Raw genomic sequence first — 25133 nt, 5'->3', positions numbered from 1 at the left:
TGGTCTACCACTGAAAAATAATCAGACTTGCAAGAATACAGCAGTTTTCAGATACAATTTAATAGATTGAAACAATACAAAACTAAGCTTTTATCCACAACAAAATTTGTATTTTTGTTTTTAAAAAGATAGAAGTTCACAAAATGAAATTTTAAATGTTACCTGAATTTTCTTTGTGGTCTTTCTGACTGTGTAGACATGTAACTGTTAATACTGACTTTTGAAACTTCAGACATATCACTAGTTTCAGATGCATCACTGCCGATATCATCAATTTCAGGACTGAATTCTGAAAAGGAAAAAACATTTTTAATTTTACGTAATATATAGTATACTGTAATTTTGAATTGGTCCATCATGTTCATAGTTTAATTCTATTATTACCGAAACTGAAATCAGAAAGGTTTAAAAAAAAACCAAAAAAAACAGCACATTTTAAATTTTGATTACGTTATGTAAAAACAGCATTTTCAGATTTGTCCATTGTTCAACGATTGAATCCCTGAATATTGCTATATCATTGTTGCATACCCAACATATTCTTCAATTCATAGTATTGATTAACATTGTTTATAATTGTTAGGGTAGAACACTCATATACAAAAAATACTAAATCAAAAAATAAATTTCTCTACCTTTTCGTTTGGATCTGTGACCTCCAGGATGAACTCTGGCAAACTCTCTTCCTCTTTCCCTTTCATAGGAAAAATCTCCTCGGTCATAGGATGAACCCCTAGTTCTATCGCGACTGCTGGAGTTACGTCCTGGTCGGTAACCCTCTGAATCTGAAATGCGCCCCCTACGAGATTCTGAATCGGACCCAGGTGATGGTTTGATTCTCATGCGAATTTGCTGCGCTCTTTTTTCAAGGTCCTGTGTCACTGGAAAATTAAGCCAAAAATCTATAAGAGAATTAAGAGTATGTTCATAGCAAAAACCATGAAACAAATAATTTTATAATATCAAATAAGTATGAAATACCAACATTTTTTTTAATATCTGTAGTACATGTTTTATAACAAATTGAATTTTAGAATCGATAAACTTTTCCCTTCAAACAAATTTGGTTTGATTGATTTAACCCTATTCACTTTTTTTTTGATAAAGTTTTAAAGGAGTTTTTCTTAAGTTCACTATCCTTTTGATGTCCTCCAGTTATTTTTTTAATTTTAGAAAGGACTCCCAACACCTAGACATTTAAAATGTTGATATAAGATACAAATCTCCCTAGACAGTTTTTGTGTTCTTTAGTGGCAGTATTCATCCAAATGCAAGCATCAATATCAAGCTTCCTTTAGTAGCAGGAGCATCAGTGGCCAAGTGGTCTAGAAGTAGTCAAACTACTACTTTATCACTGGCCTGCTGTTAGCACTGAATTTGTGAGTTGGAATCAAGCATGTTGCAGATGCATTCATCACCAATCTTAGTTAATTAGGATAATTAGGATAATTATTTTTTCTACCAAAGGCCATAAGTTCTATCCTGTCACTCTGGCTTCTACAAAATAGCACAATAGTGCTGAAATAGGTGCTAAATACCAATCAATCAATCAATAAATCAATCCTATAGTACAGTCAAACCTGATTAAACCGGACCCTGAATAAACCGGTTTCCTGTCCATTCCGGCCGAAAATGAAAGTCCCATATTTTTCCATTCAAAGTCTTTGTTAAAATACGATTTGTAAACCGGACCCTGTGTATTCCGAATTCCGGTCTAATTATGAAGTCCCAATACTCTTAATTACATTAATTATTACCTGTCAAAACCGGTTTGTCTAATTAATTTTAATGATCGATATGCAATCAAAACATATTTGATATTCAATTAGTCGGGTGTCAAACTGTGAACCTACAATCGTACAGTAGTTAGCTGTATTATTTATTTAAACATTATAAATGTGTCAATTAAACGAAAAGACACACCGAATATATCTCGGATTGAACTTACGTTTTAGTAAACTTGGATAAACAAATTAAAATCGCGGAGTAAGAAATTCACATCATGATTTCGAAATCCTGGGTTCCCTGTTGTGAACCCCTAAACAAATTACCTTGATAATGAAAAACACCCGGATGACAACAATCAATGGATATTGTACACTGTACGACAACGCTTCGAAAGTGATGAAATTACGTTTCATAATATTCTGGCTTTTTAATCTGCCATTCCAACATTTCAAATTATTGATCATGGGAGTAAATCAAAACTTTCGTCTTACAATCCAAACAACGCGAGCAATTATGATGCAAATGCAAACAATGAAAGTATTTTAATTTATCAGATATAATTTACAATCAGAGAGAACTTTTACATGCAAAATGTCGGACGTCACAAGTCATTAACTTCCGGTCAAAACGGAAACCTGAATAAACCGGCTCACTGTCCAAACCGGCCCTTTTTCATAGTCCCGTAGCCGGCCGGTTTATAAAGGTTTTACTGTAGTAAACATATTTTGACACAGCTTTTCTAGCCCGATGTATCTGCTGTCTTTTATTACTTTGTTTAAATAATTGGTCATTCTGTTTAGTCAGTGTTTGTTGTTAATAAATTGTGTGTGTGTGTGTGTGTGGATCCATCACATCAAAGATGCATGTGAAATAAAGTTCAAATATGCAGTGAATGACATGCTTTTTACAATAAATTCATGATAGTAATATTTAAGTGTAGGATTTGAAAATTGCATACAAAAAATATCCCCCACACATTCCTTTCTCCATAAAAAATTTGCAGAAACACAAAAATTGCTTGATTTTGAAATGTGATAACTTCATTGCAAACCTTTTGTTTAGATGTCAGTGAAAAATCATATTCAAAATAATGCAACCATTTCCTACCTTCACTTTGCAAATATGCTTAATAATATAAAGATATATCAATTTGTTGTTTAATTTCCATTATAACTTTATATATATGTCATAATTCAGAATTCTTCAATAATAACATGTTTCTAGCTGTGTATACCATCCCTGATCATGGTTGAAATTTTAAATGTTGCAACAATATGAAAATAAAAAGTTCTGAAAACCTAAATGAATTTTCAAAATTATACAAAAAAAAATATATTTGATGTCTAGATATTTGGCAAATAAGCAGTAAATTTCAAATTTAAAAAATGCTAGTGTACTGGATTCTTCCACACTGGTTAATTTCCTGACATTACAATCCTTTTATTACATCTGTAATTCTATAATAATACCTGTATCCCCTCTCTAATATCACCACAGAACCTATAAACTATAATACGAACCTCTATAAACTATAATTATACCTTTATCCCCCCTCTAACACCACCACAGAACCTATAAACTATAATAATACCTTTACCCCCCCCCCCCCCCCCTCTAACACCACCACAGAACCTATAAACTATAATAAGACCTACCTTTATCCCGACTTCTGAGCTGTGCCTCTAATGGTATTGATGGTAATTGACGTTTTTTGGGTGATGGCGTACTGGAAGGTGATGTTCCAACGAGCCGAACTGGTGAACTTGAGGTTCTATAAAAAGATGAAAGTAAAGCTCATATTGAGGTGTAGGTGAAATTAACATAAGATCAAAGTGTGATGTGGGAAATTTTTTCAAGGGGTTTATATTTTGTGCTGATCTTGCAATTAAAATAAAAGCTTAAAAATATCACAAAGCTAAAATATAATTTTACAGATTACCAGAACAACGTTTTGCCCAAGACATTACCATATTATAATAATCTATTTTCATGAGATCATGATATTGTCAAACAAAATGTCATAAAATAGTCATAAATGGTTTGGTTTTATTTTAAACACAGTTGAGTTGCCTCCCCTTCTCTTTTAAAAAAACAATGGTACAAATGTGACCTTTATTATGTCATTTAGGGTTAGCTTTTTTCAGCCTACTTTTGGTAATTTGTAACAAGAATGTGTCCCCAGTACACATATGCCCCATCCGCATTATCATTTTCTATGTTCAGTGGACCGTGAAAATGGGGTAAAAACTCTAATTTGGCATTAAAATTAGAAAGATCATATCATACGGAACATGTATACTAAGTTTTAAGTTGATTGGACTTCAACTTCACCAAAAACTTCCTGGACCAAAAAAATTAAGTTGAAGTAGGACAGATGAACCAATGGATGATCGAACCGACAACAGACGCACAGATCAGAAAACATAATGCCATAAATGGGGCATAAAAATGCAAAATAAGCTTTCAGAGACTGTACTATGTTGGATTTTGGTTTTTTTTTCTGCCATATTTGTTTTTCTTCGTTTATTGTTTTAGAATATATCAGGCTGTTGGTTTTCTTGTTTGATGTTGTTAACATTTTGTAAATTCATTTGGTATTTTCATGAGCTATAACACAGTTTGAATTTTCTCATTTAAGGCTGTACAGTGACCTATTGTTGCTAACACCCATATTCTTTTTTGTTCTCCGATGGATTGTTATCTTTTTGGCAATCAATATAACATCCCCTTGCTTTTACATTACCAGGTATAAAGTAAATCACATGACCATCAGCTGCCTTAATGTAAATCACATGACCATCAGCTGGCTTACCTAGCAGGAGACAGTGAGCGAGATACATTTTCAGGCACATGGTGAAAAGCTGAAGGAGACCTTGATCTATGACGTGAGCGTTCTGGTTCTACAGGAACTGGTGACCTTGACCTGCGTGAACTTTTATCACCAGGAATGTTGAGAGTTTCTCCTCTACGCGATCCTCTGCTTCTTTCATTTAAATCTTCTTGACCTTTAAAATATCAAACAAGAGAATATTTCAGATTTATTGCTTGAACAATGAAACTTTATAAAGATAATGGAGCTGACAATTATTATTGTAATTTCGATAAAAGTCTTGCTAAAAACAAACACTTTTGATATAACATGCTAATATAATATAAAGTCTGTACTTCTATTCTATATATTCAGGAACTGTTTTGGTGTATGCCGCAAACTATAAAATATTTAAGTGGGTGTTACTTTCTATAACATTTAATGGTCTGTTGATCATTTAAAGCTTCTTGTCTGCATTTCAAAATTGCTGTCTTGGATCATTTAAAATCTGTAAAAGCTGGTATGAAATTATAAATATTTTTAAAAATATTTTTTAAAATAAAGATTCCCCAAGATTTGTCCTACCTCTCTATGGATAGATTGAGACTAAACAAAATGTGTCCATAGTACATGAATAGAAATGTCCACCTAGCAATATCATTTGTATGTTCAGTAGACTGTGAATTTGGGGTTAAAACTAATTTTGCATTCAAATAAGAAAATTCCCTATTTTTGTGGATACCAATTTTTGTTAATTGATTAAAAATTGAATTTTTATGAATGTTTAATTTAATTTTTGCAAAAGTTTCCATATAAAGGGTCATCCATAATTGTCAACCATTTTCCAAAGTGTACAAAACATACACTTTTCAGACCCCCCATCCTCCCTAAAAAAGTGTACATCAACCATTTTCAGATTTCAAGACAAGAATCAATAATTCTTAATAAAAAAAAGATCCTGTTTATTATAGTTTAGTTTAATATAGAAATTTGCATCCAAAAAAAAAACTGAAACATATCTGACTGTTTTATTTCATTTGATGAAAAAAAGCGTAATGTAAAAATGTTGATTTTTTAACCCCCTCCCCCCAAGTGTACGTTTTGTACACTTTGGAAAATGGTTGATAATTATGGATGACTCCTAAGTATAAAGATAATTCAATTTTAATTTAAAAGAAAAGCTACTCAGGGGATTCATTTATTTTCGTGGGTACCAATTTTCGTGGATTAAGGAAAACTTACATGTTCGTGGATATTTAAATTCATGGTTTTGCGTAAGACTGCATACAAGCCTATATGAATTTTGTAATTTGTTGAACATTTATTTTCATGGTTCTTCTGTGCCAAAGAAATCAACGAAAATCGGTATCCCACAAATAATTATGAATCCACAGTAAACATGCAATTATAGGTATAACAATAGAAAATTCATTTTTTTTTTTTTTTTTTTGGTTGATATTTTCAATTAGACAATGAAAAGTAAGTTGATGTGTTTAATTATTTCTAAAGTATTGACATATATATATATCAAATAGAAAAAAAGAACTGAAAAAGACCGACACCACAATATGAAGCTTAGGAATGGGAGATAACTTGTGTCTGCAAATTAAAAAAACAAAAACATTCTAAGCCAGTGACAGTAACCATGGTGAAATAGTTAACATGGAAACAAAGTCCATCAAGCCAAGCTCTAACTAATGAAATAACATTGATTTTTGCCATTTTCTACCTGGGGACTTTTTTTCATAGGGAGAAATTTGCTCCCTTCCGAGGCCTCTGAGCTCACTTGCATCCGAGAAATCTTCACTACATGGTGTCGGACTTGTCGTGCCTATTGAACTTTCCTCATCACCTCGTAATAAATAATTTGCACCTAACAACAAAGATTTTCCATCAAATCTTGATAAAAGTTTCAATACATAAAAGTTGATACATATTTTCATGACTTAAAATTGTATATGACCATAACCAATTAGTGTTAAGCTAAAACTTTGATATATTCTAAGCAGTATATAAAGAGAATTCTTGAAATAGCTATACTCTACAATGAATGTATACCAAACAATTTCATATATTTTCCTGCAACATAATTTGAATAATCATATATTCAATATTCTTCTTACAAAATAAAGGTTCCCTTGCTAATATTTCTATTTTTAAATGTGTGAAGGTTCTTGATATTATAAAAAACTTCTTTTTCTAGCATATACTGAAACTATCATTCTTTATGTCAACTGGTTTATGAAAATGTTCTGTTGAATGCATTTCAGAAAATAAAAATACAAATGGAGGTTCCTGGCTTGTTATTTCACACAATATTGCAGCATTTGGATGATTTGTACAAATAACTATCCTGAATTGAATTAATTGTACAAAAGTTATCTCCCCCTGAATATTAATTGTAATAAATCAGTTGAAATATATACTTAGGTAAAATAATTTAAATAAATTCATTTCCAAGAAAATTTATCTGTAAACTTTTGTCTCTACAATTGCAAATCCTCAAAAACAAATCCAAGATGGCAGCTTTAAAAAAAATGACTAGCTGGATGCTTTTCTACCTTAAATCATAGATTAAATAACTAAAATCCTATTTTCTACTTTTAAAGAACATTTTTAATGTTAAAGCTGAACAAATTAAATTTAAAAGCATCTTTCTACTTTAAACTGACTTTTTGTTATGCAAATTTCATTTATGGGGTCATAAAAATCAACAACAAAAAATATCATTTTCTACAAGATTTTTTTTAACTACTCTAAATTTACAAGAATTAAGCATGCTAATTACCTGGTATAACGCCAATGCTGTCATCAATGTCAAACTCTGACACATCGCTATCACTGAGGCCACGGGAACTGGTAGGGGGAGATAAGTGACGATGACGGAGATCGTAAGGATCTTGACTGGATTTCTACAAATATCAAAAAACCTTGTCAATAGTTGAAGACAATTCTGCAATAAGTAAACCTCTTGAAAGTTCTTAATTAATCCTTTTTCCAAATTATATTGATTATGATTAAAATAACATGTAGTTTTTATTTCACAGCTATTCGACAGTAAACAATTTATTTTGATGAAAAAATCTTTTATGGTCTTTTGTTTCACTTCTTTGACCAAATGCTATCATGTCTGGTGAGGTCAAGCAGAAAGAACATAGCCTTTTTTCAGATTACCAAACTATATGCCTACTCAATATCAAAACTTTATTACAGACATTGAATATGATATTTCTCAAATCAGCTGAATTAAATTTTGAAAATCTGATAAAATGGTCCAAATACATCTAGTTGGATATTATTTTCAGTGGCAGATCCAGCCATTTTAAAAAGGGGGGGTTCCCAACCCAGAGTAAAGGGGTGTTCTAACTATATGCTCCCATTCAAATGCATTGATCGGGCCAAAAAAAAGGGGGAACCTGATCGGCCAAAAAAAAGGGGAGGTTCCAACCCCCGGAAACCCCCCCCCCTGGATCCGCCACTGATTTTTCCAGTGAAAATTCCATTGGAATATCAGAAAAAAACTTCATTGGAATACCACTGAAAATCCCATTCAAATACCAGTGAGAACTCCTTTGGGATACCAGTAAAAATTCCATTTGGGGTACGAATGAAAAATTCATTGGGATTCCAGTGAAAATTGCTTTGGGATACCAATGGAAATTCCATTTGGATACCAGTGAGAACTGCCTTGGGATACCAGTGAAAACTTCCTTGGGGTAGCAGTGAAAATCACTTTGGGATACCAGTAGAAATTCCATTGGAATACCAGTGAGAACTTCATTTGAATATCATATAAAATTATTAGACTTACTGTTCTGGGAGATGACTGTGGCAGTGGTATACTGGAGTTGTCATGGTGACTAAGATGGTACCAATAAGGATCATCAATCATATTGGCTGTATTCAAATCTATAAGCACCTGGAAATATAAGATTAAAAATAAAATCTGAAAATACCTATTTTTTATCAAACATTTTGTCAACTTATATATGTGCTCAATACTTAATGTTAATTCAGATATGTTTCTCAGGTTTTCATATTTGAGAAAATTGCAAGAAGACAGGTTTCACAAAATCTAAATACAGCGATTTAAATTTAAAAAGCATCACTTGTATGCATCATATCCTGAATTTGCAATAATTTAATTCAAATTTTTGTCTATCATTTGTCTATTGTTCAGTTGATAATTCTCCTAATTTTCTTATTTCCCCAAAAATTGAATTTCAACAATTCTGTTTAGATTATGCTGTTCTCTGTACCTCCCCTATAAATCAAAAAGCACCTTAATCGTTATTTTTATGACATTCTCCTTACCTCCACAATAAATTGACTAACACCATATTTTTAATAATTCAGCTGTTCTTCTCACCTCCCCCATAAATTGACTAGCACCTTATTTGTTCTCATTATGACATTCTCCTTACCGCCCCCATAAATTGACTAGCACCTTATTGGTTCTCATTATGACATTCTCCTTACCTCCCCCATAAATTGACTAGCACCTTATTTGTTCTCATTATGACATTCTCCTTACCGCCCCCATAAATTGACTAGCACCTTATTTGTTCTCATTATGACATTCTCCTTACCGCCCCCATAAATTGACTAGCACCTTATTTGTTCTCATTATGACATTCTCCTTACCTCCCCCATAAATTGACTAGCACCTTATTTGTACTCATTATGACATTCTCCTTACCGCCCCCATAAATTGACTAGCACCTTATTTGTTCTTATTATGACATTCTCCTTACCGCCCCCATAAATTGACTAGCACCTTATTTGTTCTCATTATGACATTCTCCTTACCTCCTCCATAAATTGACTAGCACCTTATTTGTTCTCATTATGACATTCTCCTTACCTCCCCCATAAATTGACTAGCACCTTATTTGTTCTCATTATGACATTCTCCTTACCTCCCCCATAAATTGACTAGCACCTTATTTGTTCTCATTATGACATTCTCCTTACCTCTCCCATAAATTGACTAGCACCTTATTTGTTCTCATTATGACATTCTCCTTACCTCCCCCATAAATTGACTAGCACCTTATTTGTTCTCATTATGACATTCTCCTTACCTCCCCCATAAATTGACTAGCACCTTATTTGTTCTCATTATGACATTCTCCTTACCTCCCCCATAAATTGACTAGCACCTTATTTGTTCTCATTATGAAATTCTCCTTACCTCCCTATTTGTTCTCATTATGAAATTCTCCTTACCTCCCCCATAAATTGACTAGCACCTTATTTGTTCTCATTATGAAATTCTCCTTACCTCCCCCATAAATTGTCTACCTCCTTATTTGTTCTCATTGTGACATTCTCCTTACCTCCCCCATAAATTGACTAGCACCTTATTTGTTCTCATTATGAAATTCTCCTTACCTCCCCCATAAATTGACTAGCACCTTATTTGTTCTCATTATGACATTCTCCTTACCGCCCCCATAAATTGAATAGCACCTTATTTTTTCTCATTATGACATTCTCCTTATCGCCGCCATAAATTGATTAGCACCTTATTTGTTCTCATTATGACATTCTCCTTACCTCCCCCATAAATTGACTAGCACCTTATTTGTTCTCATTATGACATTCTCCTTACCTCCCCCATAAATTGACTAGCACCATGTTTGTTGTAATCCCATACAGTAACTTCCAGGATATGGTCTCGAAAGTCTGATTCTTTTATTGGATAATACATAAATGTTTGATTCCAGGTCGGGTCGTTAGTACTTGCAATGGTTTTCGTTCTTCTTTTGCTTTTCTCACTGTTAATAAATAAAGTTTAAATAAGAAGGTTAATCAACTCAAATCAAATACATTTATTGAGGTACAAAAAATAAGCAACAACAAATTTCTAACATTTTGATGAAAATAAAGAGGAGAAAAAACAAGAGGCTCTCAAGAGCCTGAATCGCTCACCTTAATTCTTTTGGTTAAATCTCTCATCAATGATTATTTTGGCTTTTCAATTTATTTAAATGTTTTTTTGGATCGTCCTATTTTCTTCAAAAGCCAAAAAAAATAATCATTTTCTCCTATGTTCTATTTTAGCCATAGGAGCTATGTTTCTTGACATACAAGGAAATAAAATATAAAATTTATACTAGATACTCTGAAACTCATTTAGCCTAAGTTTGGCTGAAATTGATACAGCAGTTTCAAAGGAGAAGATTTTTTAAAGTAAGTCAACATGATGAACAAATTGTGAAAAAAGTCTTTAAAGGGCAATAACTCCTAAAGGGGTCAATTAACCATTTCCATCATGTTGACTTATTTGTAAATCTTACTTTGCTGAACATTATTGCTGTTTAAAGTTTATCTCTATCTATAATAATATTCAAGATAATAACCAAAAACAGCAAAATTTCTTTAAAATTACCAATTCAGGGGCAGTAACCCAACAACAGGTTGTCTGATTCATCTGAAAATTTCAGGGCAGATAGATCTTGACCTGATAAACAATATTATCCCATGTCAGATTTGCTCTAAATGCTTTGGTTTTTGAGTTATAAGCCAAAAACTGCATTTGACCCCTATGTTCTATTTTTAGCAATGGCGACCATGTTTGTTGATAGATCACAACTTCGGATACAATTTACAAACTAGATACCCTAAGGAACATTCAGTTAAAGTTTGGAAGTATTTGGCCCAGTAGTTTCAGAGGAGAGGAGAAGATTTTTGTAAAAGATTACTAAGATTTACGAAAAATGGTTAAAAATTGACTATAAAGGGCAATAACTCCTAAAGGGGTCAACTGACCATTTCCGTCATGTTGACTTATTTGTAAATCTTACTTTGCTGAACATTATTCCTGTTTACAGTTTATCTCTTTCTATAATAATATTCAAGAAAATAACCAAAAACAGCAAAATTTCCTTAAAATTACCAATTCAGGGGCAGCAACCCAACAACAGGTTGTCTGATTCATCTGAAAATTTCAGGGCAGATAGATCTTGACCTGATAAACAATGTTACCCCAAGTCAGATTTGCTCTAAATGCTTTGGTTTTTGAGTTATAAGCCAAAAACTGCATTTGACCCCTATGTTCTATTTTTAGCAATGGCGACCATGTTTGTTGATTGATCAAAACTTCGGATACAATTTATAAATTAGATACCCTAAGGAACATTCAGTTAAAGTTTGAAAGTATTTGGCCCAGTAGTTTCAGAGGAGAAGATTCTTGAAATAGTTTACGACGACAGACGACGACAGACGACGACGGACGACGACGGACGCCAAGTGATGGCATAAGCTCACTTGTCCCTTCGGGACAGGTGAGCTAAAAAATATTAATAAAGGAATGCAATAAGTATGCGTATGCATAACTTCAATGCTATCACAGCTAAAGTTTTCAATGGTGGTTGCCTCCCTTGGACTATTGAAGAAGAAGATATTTACATAGCAAAAATACCGTCATAATTATAAAAGTAAACAAAAGGTTCACCTTGGTCTCACCAGATCGTACATAAATTTCTAGGCTGATTTAACAAAATAACTGTTAAATTTATTACAAAAAATCTCTTGTTTTATTCTGCATGTGAATTTACAAATATTTTTCATGGTTATAAAAGCAGACCTGCTAAATATCCCAATTTATAGGCGATATCCCTCAATAAAAGGTGTAAACCTGAATTTTTTAATTATCTATTGTTATAACTGAAAGAAACCAGAAAGTGCTACAAAAATCTCATCATTTATTGGTTTTAAGTTCTGCAGTCCAATTTCAGACAAAAATAAGTAAAAATAAACATAATTTTGTCAATTACTGTAAATTTAGATTTTTTTTACCTGCAAATACCAAACTTATCTTGCCACATTTCAAAAACATTGCAAACATCTTTATTAACATTTAATGGGTGGTGTTTTGTTCAGACAGTTAACCTGTTGGTTTTATTTTCAAAAGCCAATGTTTTGAATTTTGTTAAGGGGCCAGCTAAAGCCTGACTACAGGTGCAGGATTTTCTTGCTGTGTTAAAGACAAACTGGTGGCCTTCGGCTGTTTTCTGCACCTTAGTCAGATTGTTGTCTCTTTGACACACTCCCCGTTTCCATTCTCAATTTTATTCTGGAGTCTTAGTACATAAAATTTCTACGACTTTTCTTTAAAATTTCCTACACAGTTACAGGCTGACTCACCTTCTGTCTGGCAGTAGATATAACTTGCAGTATGGATTACGGACTTTGCCTTGCTCCGTAAAGGGAAGACCAGCAGCACAAATGATTGTTACTATCAGTTCAAAACTTTTATGGTTGTACCACATTTTCAGCTAAAATAAACGTATGTAAGATGTTTTAAGAATTTAATAATAAACAAGAGTGCACACACTGAAATGTCTCGCCTTCTTTACTAATCATTGATATTATGTTGATACTCCTAAATATTAAGCTTTATTACGACTGTCACATAAACTTAACATGAACCATGAAAATGAGGTCAAGGTCAGTTGAACCATATGCCAGGCAGACATGTACAGCTAACAATGCTTCCATACACAAAATGTAGTTGACCTATTGCTTATAGTTTAAGAAAATAGACCAAAACACAAAAACTTAACTTTGACCACTGAACCATGAAAATGAGGTCAAGGTCAGATGACATCTGCCCGCTAGACATGTACACCTTACAATCATTCCATACAACAAATATAGTAAACCTATTGCATAAAGTATGAGAAAAACAGACTAAAACACAAAAACTTAACTACAACCACTGAACCATGAAAATGAGGTCATGGTCAGATGATATCTGCCCGCTAGACATGTACACCTTACAATCATTCCATACAACAAATATAGTAAACCTATTGCATAAAGTATGAGAAAAACAGACCAAAACACAAAAACTTAACTATAACCACTGAACTATGAAAATGAGGTCAAGGTCAGATGACATCTGCCCGCTAGACATGTACACCTTACAATCATTCCATACAACAAATATAGTAAACCTATTGCATAAAGTATGAAAAAAACAGACCAAAACACAAAAACTTAACTATAACCACTCAACCATGAAAATGAGGTCAAGGTCAGATGACACCTGCCAGTTGGACATGTACACCTTACAGTCCTTCCATACACCAAATATACTAGACCTATTGCTTATAGTATCTGAGATATGGACTTGACCACCAAAACTTAACCTTGTTCACTGATCCATGAAATGAGGTCGAGGTCAAGTGAAAACTGTCTGACGGGCATGAGGACCTTGCAAGGTACGCACATACTTAATATAGTTATCCTATTACTTACAGTAAGAGAGAATTTAACATAAAAAAAAATCTGAACTTTTTTTTCAAGTGGTCACTGAACCATGAAAATAAGGTTAAGGACAATGGACATGTGACTGACGGAAACTTCGTAACATAAGGCATTTATATACAAAATATGAAGCATCCATGTCTTCCACCTTCTAAAATATATATCTTTTAAGAAGTGAGCTAACACCGCCGCTGCTGCCGGATCACTATCCCTATGTTGAGCTTTCTGCAACAAAAGTTGAAGGCTCGACAAAAACTGTGGATTCCTTATAAATGAATATATTGAATACCAGTTTGCATGGATTTTGTAGGTCTAGGTAAACCAGTCTTCACTTAATGTTGTTATTTTAGCAGTATTTTTAACATTGTCATATAAATGGGAGGTTTGGCTAGCCATAAAACCAGGTTCAACCCACCAAATTTTTCATGAAATGTCCTGTACCAAGTCATGAATGAGGCAGTTGTTATAAAATTGTCCGTTTCTATGTATGTTGGTGTTTGTTTTTGTAGCAGTTTTGTATTTTGGTTGTTCCATTGTTTTCCTCTTGTAGTTGATGTGTTTCTGTCAGTCTTGGTTTGTGATCTGGTTTTGTTTCAATCAATTGTTTTTATAACAATTGAACAGTGGTATACTACTGGTGCCTTTATTTATTCACACTAGATCTTTGAATCTACATCCCCCCAGAGATTATGTTGGCCTGTAAAGATGAATTTTACAGGCTCTGGTGGAATTTTACAAGCATGGGCTGCTGGGCCTGTAGCTGAGTGAGAAGACTGGATAAACCATTTATTGAAATTGATATGTGTTTGTATGCAGACTTTGAAAAATAGTACAAAATCAAATAGAACCAAATTTGCTAAAGCCATGAAAATTGGTACCCTGAAAAAATAAATGATTCCACTAAAAGCATACCGGTAATAAAAATTTCAGATTTTTTAAATTTAAGGATATTACAAAAATTATGATAATTGAGTCAACAATGTAGGCTTTATTGAGTGGCTTCGCATAGTTTTTAAATTTTGGTTAAATATATGGTTATAGTAATCTTACTTGGAACCAAGAATCTACTAGTAAACCAATGAAATGATTTCTAAAAAGTAAGGAATCTTCTTGAAAGTAATAATTTCTAATTGGTGTTAACTGGTGTCTTCAAGTCAGCATGAATAAGGAATAAAAGTTGATTTTCTACAACTATTCACTTCAATTTTTCTTTGATATAAAGAAACCAATTTATGAATACAATTATACCTGTAATTTTCCAAGTGACATCGGTGACTGATGACTTCTCTGACTTGTTGAAGAAGCAGGGGACATAACTCTTAGATTTGGTCTGTTTCTGTCATTTGAATCCTCTTTGTAACCTGAAAAATACATTTTGACCAATTACGGCATAATCCCTGGTACATTTTTAATTCACTGAAACTTCATAAAGAGATTAATTTCTCTCAGAGTTCATTTCACTTATATTTTTTTTTATTTTGAACTTGAGTTTAATGGTTTTTCAAAAGTCTGTATACAAGCCTATAAAACAACATTCTTAAGGGACATATTAAAAACTATTTATATTAATTTAAAAGAACTATGCTTGTCTTTCAAGATATCTTTAATTACAATTCTTAGAATGCTGCAAAAAACAAAAAAAAATAACTCCCCCCCCCCCCCATTTTCCCTTCATTTATTCATTACAGGATAAGACCATATGATGATTGGAAGCCTTAAACAAGGAAAGCAACGTTGAAATATATAGAGGTTCAAAAACTGTTTCTTGATGTGTTGCTTTATTTTGCATTTTCAAATTTTTAATATGCTTTCATATTTAGCAAGGTTAGATTATCTATTTCTTTATATTAGAACTGAAGACATATTTTGCAGATTTTATTACAAAATGTATAAGCTATCTATGTTAGTTTTCAGTTTTCAAATGTTATGCATATATATTCAGCTTTGTTAGATTATATAGTTTATTTATATTTTAATAAAACCCATTTTTTCAGAATTTCATTATGAGCTTTCAATGTTATTTTCAAGGTTATCAGTTTTGTTAGTAATCAAAAGCTAGAATACACAAACATTATTCGTTTAGTAGTTAAAAGAAAAATGCACATAACTAAGCAAGTTCTTACCGGTTTCCTAAAAAAAAGAAAACATAATATTATCAACAGAAGACATACTTTGTAACTTTACATTTATCAAAAGAAATATTTTGCAAATTTTATTCTTTATAATTCCTTTATAGAGCTTTCCTATTTGCCCAAGGTTTTCTATTCATGCATTGTGATGGGAATTACGTTGTTATAGCTCTCTCAGAGAAACTGCAGATTATTTACATATGAAGACCTACCTTTTATGTGGTCAACATGGACCCCTGGTGGTACTTCACCATTACTGAAAGTAAAAAGAAACAACAATTTTGTAATATCAGTTACTGATTATATCAACTTTATATTTGTATTCTGTAGTAAGCAGGAAATTGTGTACCAAACAAACTTCCATTGGTCAGTTCTATCTTAATTTTACAGAAATAGTGAATAATTTCACAATTTATTGATCTATCTTTCAATTTATGTATTACTATTTAGATATTAAGGTCCCAAAGTCATTCACCTCTCACCTCTGGGTATTTAAACACAAAATATAAGAATCTGTTGTCAAATTATTTTGTTTTTCAGTGTATAAAAATTTAAATTCCAAAAAATTTAGATCTTTATGTAGCATGGCAAAACATGCTTTTTACAGATTTTATACACAACAAGAATGTGTCTCCAGTACACGGATGCCCCATCCCCACTATCATTTTCTATGTTTAGTGGACCGTGAAAATGGGGGTTTATCTCTAATTTGGCATTAAAATTAGAAAGATCATATCATAGGGAACATGTGTACTAAGTTTCAAGTTGATTGGACTTCAACTTTATCAAAAACTACCTTATCCAAAAATTTTAACCTGAAGCAGGACGAATGAACGGACGAACGGACCCACATACCAGAAACCATAATGCCCCTCTACTATCGTAGGTGGCCATAATTAACAATGCAAGTGAAAGCTTTTTTTATATATATATATTGGTATTTTTGCTCAATGATTAAACTTGTATATTATTTTTTTTCTTTTTTGGTAGCTGATTTGTGTTATGATTTTGTTAAGATATGATATGCTCTTTATAATCAGACTATACAGATATACATGTAAATAAATCTTATCTTTATCAGTTTAGTTTTTTTTATTGATACAATTGAAACGTTTAAAACTGATGTTTATAGCAAGTATAAAGATACAATAGAGAGTATGTTTACATGAAGCCATACCTGACACTTCTATGCACTATAAGTTCTACTTGTGGTTCTTGTTTAGATTCTAAGATAATGTCATGAACTTCCTCAAAAGTAGCTCTCTGTAAACATCTACCATTCCATTCAACCACTTCATCACCTAAAAAAAAGAATGTTGGTTTAAAATACAAAAATGTCCTGTAGAAGAAGAAAATTGTGTACATGTGTGTTTGCATATATATTCATCTTTGTTAGTATAACTTTTTATTCATTCAATGCATGTGTGCCACTATCTTTAATAAAATTTGTCTTGCAAGTTATACCATGTGGTACCAGTATTCTATAACAGATTAAAGGAGGTGAGGGAGTCAGGAGCCTGTAATTCAGTGGTTGTCGTTTGTTTATGTGTTACATATTTGTTTTTCGTTCATTTTTTTATACAAATAAGGCCGCTAGTTTTCTCGTTTGAATTGTTTTTCATTGTCTTATCGGGGCCTTTTATAGCTGACTATGCGGTATGAGCTTTGTTCATTGTTGACGGCCGTACAGTGACCTATTGTTGTTAATATCTGTGTCATTTTGGTCTTGTGGACGGTTGTTTCATTGGCAATCACACCAAATCTTCTTTTTTATATGAGGGGGTTAAAACATCAATAATACAGCAACAAAAACTAAAAGACATTGTTAAGGTGGTACCTAACACTACAGGGAGATAACTCTGTAAAATCAGCAGAACGTTTTAATGACGTTGTGTTCTTAAGGGAATATTTAGCTCTCAATGATCAAAATTGTAGTTTGTCAAACTGCTATATAACCAGTGTAATTTTTCTGATTAAATGGTTGGTTCAAAGTTTTTGAAATTTTCATATTTTTGTTAAAGGATCAAAGTAAATACTTTGACAAAATTTAATGAAAATTAAACGAGCCAAATTAATTTTAGTTAAAGTGTTGGGTACCACCTTAATCAATCTATTTAAAACAAAGACCATGATTCTTCCCAAGCACTTAGACATCATTCAATAATTAAAACTGACCACCACATGAATGACAAGTATTTTATAGTGCTGAAAGTGGCTTTAACACCCAACAATTAATCAATCAATCAATGGTATAGTGTTAAAATTAATGAAAATATGGTTAATTTATTGATGCATTGATATTACGAAACATTGTCATTGATATTTCTGTACTCCAATGATTTGCCAATAATATGTGTCTAACATAGTGGATATAGATGTGGTGGTGGATCAACATTAAATATTTTTCTACTCTAAATGAGGTTATCCCAAAGTGGACGGTGAAGATTTTCTGGGAAGGTAAGGTAATGGACCAAACGCTTACCTGGTCGTAAATGCCCTACAGTATCTGCTATGCTGCCTTTCTTGACCTTTGTAATGAAAGCACCAAACTGACCAGCATCTGTCCGTCTGCCACCAACAATCTTTAAACCTGTAAGTAAACCTATAATGGCATTCAAGGTGTAAAACCTCTGAAGGACTAGATAAAACACAAATTTTATATTCAAAGAAACATATATTGAACAATTTGTCTAAAAGTACATTCTAATATATAGCCTCACAAATCTATTTATATATGTAACAAAATTTTCTGCAATATTTCATTTCAAAAACTACTGCATTCTGGGTATCATTTTTAAGAGCATACTCCCTAATTTTGACTTCTGAATGACAGCGTCTTACACAATTAATGGATCTTCAACAAACAATTTGTTGCTTTAACAGTTATTTGTATGTTTGCTGTTTTGTGTTTTCTTTCTTTGTATAAGGTCAATATCTTTTTGCACAAATATAAAATTGTATTTCATGTTTATATAACCTTAAACGCTCAAAGGGTTGGAAGCTAATAAAATTACTTATCTTTTATAAATTTTAAGGTCATGTATGAATTTTAAAGCAATGATCAAATATTCCTTCTTTTTTTATTAGATTGTGCTATTTGCAGTTGTTGACCATTCATTTGATGTGTTTGAGCTTTTGATTTTGCCATTACATTAGGCATGTTAGGGACCGGACCTTTCGCTTTGAATTTTCCTCGGAGTTCAGTACCTTTGTGATTTTACTTTTTTTGTAGAGGAACTTTTCCCTCGTGTATAAATAAAACTCATAAAAACCTGCCTGCATTATCTAACATACCCAGTATGGCCCCAGAATCATCTTGACTGCCACCCTCCAAGACTGTCTTCTTCAATATCATGTGACCTATCCATCTACGATTATCTGCTGACTTTTGCCACGTCACAGGGTGCTAAAAACATCAGATTTCACGTTGAAATTAGCAAACAACAATTTTTAATGGAGAATGTACCAAAAAACATAGTGTTTGTTACGCTAATATCAATCTGTGCTGCTTTAAAATTTGAACAGTAAACAATGTATGCAATACTGTAAACAAGCCTTAATTTTCGTGTATACTTTATTGATGGTCAAAATAAATATAAAGAACATCACATTTTCTTGTATAAATCTAAATCTTCCATTATGACCTCATGTAAGAAGGCGACCATGCATGACGACATCACATAAAAAGATTACATCTATTTGCAAATCATTGAAAACGAAATTTAAGTTTGACTGCATATAATTTTAAAAGAAATAGAGAATTCTAACATCAAATCATGTGTGCTATGATACTTCTGCACACTTGAGTGACTTGACAGATAAATTTAATTTGATTTTTGGTATTTTAACGCCATTTTTAAGCACCGCAGTTAGACTATTTTGTGGCCGCCAGTTTTTATTGGTGGAGGAAGCCTGAATGCCCAGAGAAAACCATGATCTTGGATAGGAAAACTAACAATCCTAATCAATTAAGATTGGAGTCGAGTACACGAGCGGGGTTCAAACTCACAACCTTAGTGTTGACTGGCTAATGATTACAGTAGTAACTACTTAGACCACTCGGCCACCGAGGCCCCTAGATAAATTTTAAATCTACAGTGGAGACATATTACATTACAGTGGTTCAATAATTCAATATAATACATATTATACTTATGCATAAAAAAAATCTACACTTCAGTTTCGATCATAAAAAATAGTATTTTCTCTTTTGGATAAAATAATGACTACGATATAACACTTAAAAGTACTTTTTGAAATATTTGATCTTATTTCATGCAACTACACATATATTAATTTTCATACACATAATTTCAAGTTGATTTAATCTTTTTTAATTTTTATAATATCACTGAAGTAAGTTTCAAATAATATTGTGTTCCAAGTTAACATTTCAATGTCAATTTCAACCATGCATCATAAAATTTCAATATTACTTTTATAATATCAGAGCTGTGTCTGATTGAGATCAACCTTGTGAAAGCACACATTTACAGGTACATGGTCCCAGACCACAATTATTTCGTAGTGCATTTCTTTTAGAACATAAATGAAAATTAAAAAAATCCCACATGCACTTTCTCAAAGAAATTTTTACAGTGTGTTGTACTACTTTTGGGACAAATTATATCAAAATTATAGAAAACTTCATCAGCTCTATAACTCAAAATATGGACAATTTTATGTTTCGGGTGTCTTGAAATCTTTTGACAGCTTCCGAAGTGCTAATTTTTAACCTTTTTCAGCTGGACCAAATCACTACTTTCCTTTAAAATTCTGGACCCAAATTTTGTTAAAAGTGTAATTTCACCCCCTACTTGCAATTAAACATGGAGAGAAATAAATTTGGAAGGGGTATAAAAATTAATGCCAAGTAACTCACTGTCAACACTAGGGACTATATTAGTGAACAATGAAAATCAAGGGACGACAATTGTGGTCTGGGACCAGAACTCTAAGACTATAATTGATTTTAGAGCATTCAAACACATAATATAAGATGAATTTGTGTCTGTTTGGAAGTGAACTCATATTAACTCTATTTTCAGTTACAGATATTGCACAGAGTTTTTTTTATTCAAACCAAAATAAATTAATAGATGTAATGATATTCATTTACACAAGGTCGATTTCTTTCCGACACAGCTCAAATCATAATCATCTTCTTAACAAAGTAAGTTAAGTAATGCATACAAATACAACACCTTTGAAACACTATAAAATTAAATTAATAAAATAATTACAACATCTACAAATACAACAATCATAACAATAGAAAATAAAAGTAAAAAACAAGACAAGAGAAATCTATCTATTCAAATAATTATCATTTATAACATAAACCGCACATGTTATTTGTTTATATGTTAATATATATCCACATTACAGTTTTTAGAATTAGCTAGTGATTCTGCTGTTTTGACATTTCAAACTGGTCTAAAATGGACAATAACTCTTCCAAAAGCAGACTACTTATTGAAGAACCATAAAATACATGAAATATGACAGCATGCTTTCTTAATTGTAAAAGAAAAATAATAATGACATACCAGTGCTTGTTTAATAGATTTTGGAGCTAATATATAGCCATAGTCTTCCCTTGAAGTATGTATTATTATAAATCTCTTTTGGGCTAGTTTAAGAAAGTCAATCAAATATTTTCCTGAACTTCAAAAAACTGAACAAAGATTTCATTAAAATATGCATAATAAATTTACAACATTTACCAATCATCTCAGGTACAAAGCTGATTTCTTGTAGGGGCGACATTCAAGACATTGCATTATTCATTTTCAAGTGTAAAGGGAAAAGAACACAAGAAAGGTAAAATAGTAGGGAAGTAATTCACTTTGTGCTTGAACTGCCATTTTTATTTTGTGCTTGCACTGCATTCTCTCACATACAAAATAGTGTGATTGAATTGCATTCTATTACATAAAAAAGGTGATAAGCTAAAACATGATAAAGACATTAAAAAGATTTAAATTTGTATACAAGGAAATTTTGTGACTTGTTATCATGGTTATTGGAACAACTCTGAACTTTTTCTTCAATATTTGCTTCAAACTTGAACTTATAAATATAATTCTATATACATACAACTTCAAGATGATATTCTTTTGTTATTTTTATAAAATTCATTTTTTTTTTAACAGCTAGCAATTTGGTTTCTGCACACATCTGAGTCAACATACAAACATAAGGGTTAAGGTAAAATTGAAAATACTTAAAAAATAAAATGATAAGAAATATTTTTTTCCATATTCTTTTGAAATTTCCTGGTATACTTTTTTTTAAAGACAAAGATACGATATCAATGTACCTTTGAACTGTCTTCATTAAGAGTTTGTGAACTACTCGAGTGTCCCGTGTCTATACCCGAATCCTTTAAAGGCTCGCTGGAGAAATCAGCTTTGTAAAGACTTGATGAATACATTGAAGATATGTACACATGCTTTCGCTGAAACCCTGGAAACAAAACTTAAAATAATCAAAATAAAGAAAAAGAAAAAATAACAGGTGTGATTTCATCAACTTTATATCTGTAGATTCTTAAATATTGCAAAAAATATATTCATATCCCTACTTGTCGTATTTTTTTCCTTCATTCTAATCATGCTAATAGTGAATTTGGAACCAAACTAAGGCATATATGTAAGGAGGCGTTTCCAAGATGTGATCCAATGTTGCCCAGAAGTTGTATTTCAAAATAAAAAGGAAAACTGTGACTGCATATAACTTAGGGTTTCCTTAAAAAATAACTTTATAAATAAACAATTTCGATATTGGATAAGAATCTACATTTTAAGTCTGATTCAAAATAAAATAGTTGCAGATTGCCATAACATATATCACCATCATTATGCATTGTGTACTGATGATTGGAAGAAAAAGGCTTAAATAGCTCATAATAGATTTTGAAAGAAAAGCAAAATAACCATATGATGATAATGGAAATAGTAGAGTATTTCTGCTCTTATAAGAGCGATTTCTTATAAAGCGAACAACACTTTTTCAAAAAATCTTTTAAAGAAAGTCTTTAAAGGTCACGGCACCCAATAAAAATCTCATTGAGACTAAATTGAAAAATGGAACTAGAATGGTAATCATCAATATAATCAAAATCTTCTTAAATATTTTCAAACATTACAAAATTGACAGTTTTCTGCTAAATAAAAATAAAAAATAAAAATCTGAATATTATCTTTTAGATGATAATAACTATGTAATCTCAGTACATAATGCATAATATTTGATGATATTTGATATTATTATATGTACAATACATTAAAAAAAAATCTAAGCAAATAAAAAATTGTCTATAACAATGAAGCAAAACCGGAGACACCAAGACACTTTTAATATATATATATATACTGACATTCACCCAGCATGACCTGATTTTTAACCTTTTACTTATGATTTTTATCTGTCACCCTGTTTGGTTTGTGACAAACAAAAGAATATAATGATGAAATTATTAAGCGTGAAAGCCAAAACTATCTTTTTTTTCATATTTTCGTATTCACATATTCACAGCTGAAATTGAATGACGAGTCAAGACTGTTATATTCTTTCTTTGATTTGTAATCATTTAAAGTTTGGGGATCTGTGGCAAAAAACACACTGTCAAAACCAAATTGAAAAAAAGTAATTATTCTAGTTTTGGAAGTGAAATGACGTTATATTTATTTTCCATGGTTATTTGAGCCTTTCGAACACTGTTACCTTGTTTACCGTGTTTATCGTTTCACAAAATCATAATGAACCAAAATATTGACGGTGTGTCCCCCAATTTCTAGTAGCATTATTTCATTGATAAATAGTTGGAGAGAACATTTTGCATGTCAAAAGTATCCTTAAGAACATCATGGACTATATTTCAAAACTGATCTATGTCTATATATAGCTATTTACAAATTAAATTTAAAAACAAATTATTCTGCTTTTTTCTAAGACCAAACAGCTTGGTAGATTTATCTTAGGTAAAAGGTTAAAATATAAGGATCTGTGGTTAACATAGTACCACATGCTGTCTGACTCACCGACAGAAACTTTTTGATTTTAGCAGCAAGAATTTCGTCTTTTCTCCATCGTTCATCGCCCATATCAAACTCGCCTAATATATATTATTCATTTTATCATATAACATACTTATCATATCACATACATGTATTAAAAAGTACAAAAACAACATTGTTGAATATTTGTCATTTGCGGGAGCAGATCCAGCCAATTTTTAAAAGGAAGGGGATTCCCAACCCATGATAAAAGGGGGGAGGGGTTCCAACTATGTGTCCCCATTGAAATGCATTGATCATAAAAAAAAAAAGGGGATTCAAACCCCAGAACCCTCTCCCTGGATCCCCACTGATTTCATGAAAGTAGAAAGTAGACTGATTCGAAGGCCAAATAAGAATACATTTGTGTTTCTGCTAATAAACTTATTGAGAACAAGAATGTGTCCCCAGTACACGGATGCCCCATTTGACTATCATTTTCTATGTTCAGTGGACCGTGAAAATGGGGGAAAATCTCTTATTTGGAATTAAAATTAGAAAGATCATATCATAGGGAAAATGAATACTAAGTTTCAAGTTGATTGGACCTCAACTGCATCAAAAACTACTTCAACCAAAAACTTTAACCTCTACCAAAAACTTTAACCTGAAGCGGGACAGACGGACTAACGGACGAATAGAAGAATGGACGCAGAGACCAGAAAACAAAATGCCCATAAATGGGCATAAAAAATATTGGGGGATGTGGCTCTCCTGAATTTTTAAATTTCATAGATGCAATGTACCACATAAATGTTTTGGTTTTTTTTTTGTAACTGAGAGCTTAATATTCACCTCCTTCTTCATTTGTTTATCAAACTAGGTCAAATGTAGGTCAAACATCATGCAGACAGTTTACAATAAAAAAAAGAATCTTCAAAATTGCAGCTAAATAACATTAGGAAAATTTACTTAACTTCACGAATTTGACCTTAAAAGGCAATGAAAGATTTCTTAATAGCTAGTGAATGTTCTAATCCTTGTATGCAGTTAAAGAATTTCACAAAGGGAAGGTTACAAAACTTAAGTAACATCCATAAATTCAGTTAGAGTGTTTCATGAAGGGGAGATAATTTAACTCTAGTAATAATATCAATAACTTTTTCACTTATTATACTTTCACTTTCTTGT

At 31.9% G+C, this 25133-nt stretch overlaps 1 protein-coding gene across 13 annotated transcripts in view; it reads right to left on the bottom strand.

The window, feature by feature from the left end:
* The window catches only part of LOC139497258 (regulating synaptic membrane exocytosis protein 2-like), a 63888-nt gene that overhangs the window by 16584 nt on the left and 22171 nt on the right, over positions 1-25133 (bottom strand). For 2 of the 13 annotated variants that reach the window (XM_071285431.1, XM_071285430.1), the window contains 15 exons: positions 23988-24061; positions 19237-19348; positions 18425-18532; positions 17120-17243; positions 16155-16198; positions 15062-15174; positions 12689-12819; positions 10152-10317; positions 8349-8456; positions 7326-7449; positions 6267-6410; positions 4541-4733; positions 3384-3499; positions 636-902; positions 163-289 (listed from right to left, as the gene is read on the bottom strand). In XM_071285431.1, coding sequence (XP_071141532.1) covers positions 163-289; positions 636-902; positions 3384-3499; positions 4541-4733; positions 6267-6410; positions 7326-7449; positions 8349-8456; positions 10152-10317; positions 12689-12819; positions 15062-15174; positions 16155-16198; positions 17120-17243; positions 18425-18532; positions 19237-19348; positions 23988-24061 — 1951 coding nt within the window. Of the gene's footprint in view, positions 1-162; positions 290-635; positions 903-3383; positions 3500-4540; positions 4734-6266; positions 6411-7325; positions 7450-8348; positions 8457-10151; positions 10318-12688; positions 12820-15061; positions 15175-16154; positions 16199-17119; positions 17244-18424; positions 18545-19236; positions 19349-22264; positions 22411-23987; positions 24062-25133 lie in introns of all 13 variants that reach the window. The other 11 variants (XM_071285428.1, XM_071285425.1, XM_071285435.1 and 8 more) reach the window with 9 other exon arrangements.

This window comes from Mytilus edulis, chromosome 12, assembly GCF_963676685.1.
Source record: "Mytilus edulis chromosome 12, xbMytEdul2.2, whole genome shotgun sequence".
Lineage (NCBI taxonomy): Eukaryota > Metazoa > Mollusca > Bivalvia > Mytilida > Mytilidae > Mytilus > Mytilus edulis.
This window is presented reverse-complemented; position numbering and strand designations above follow the sequence as displayed.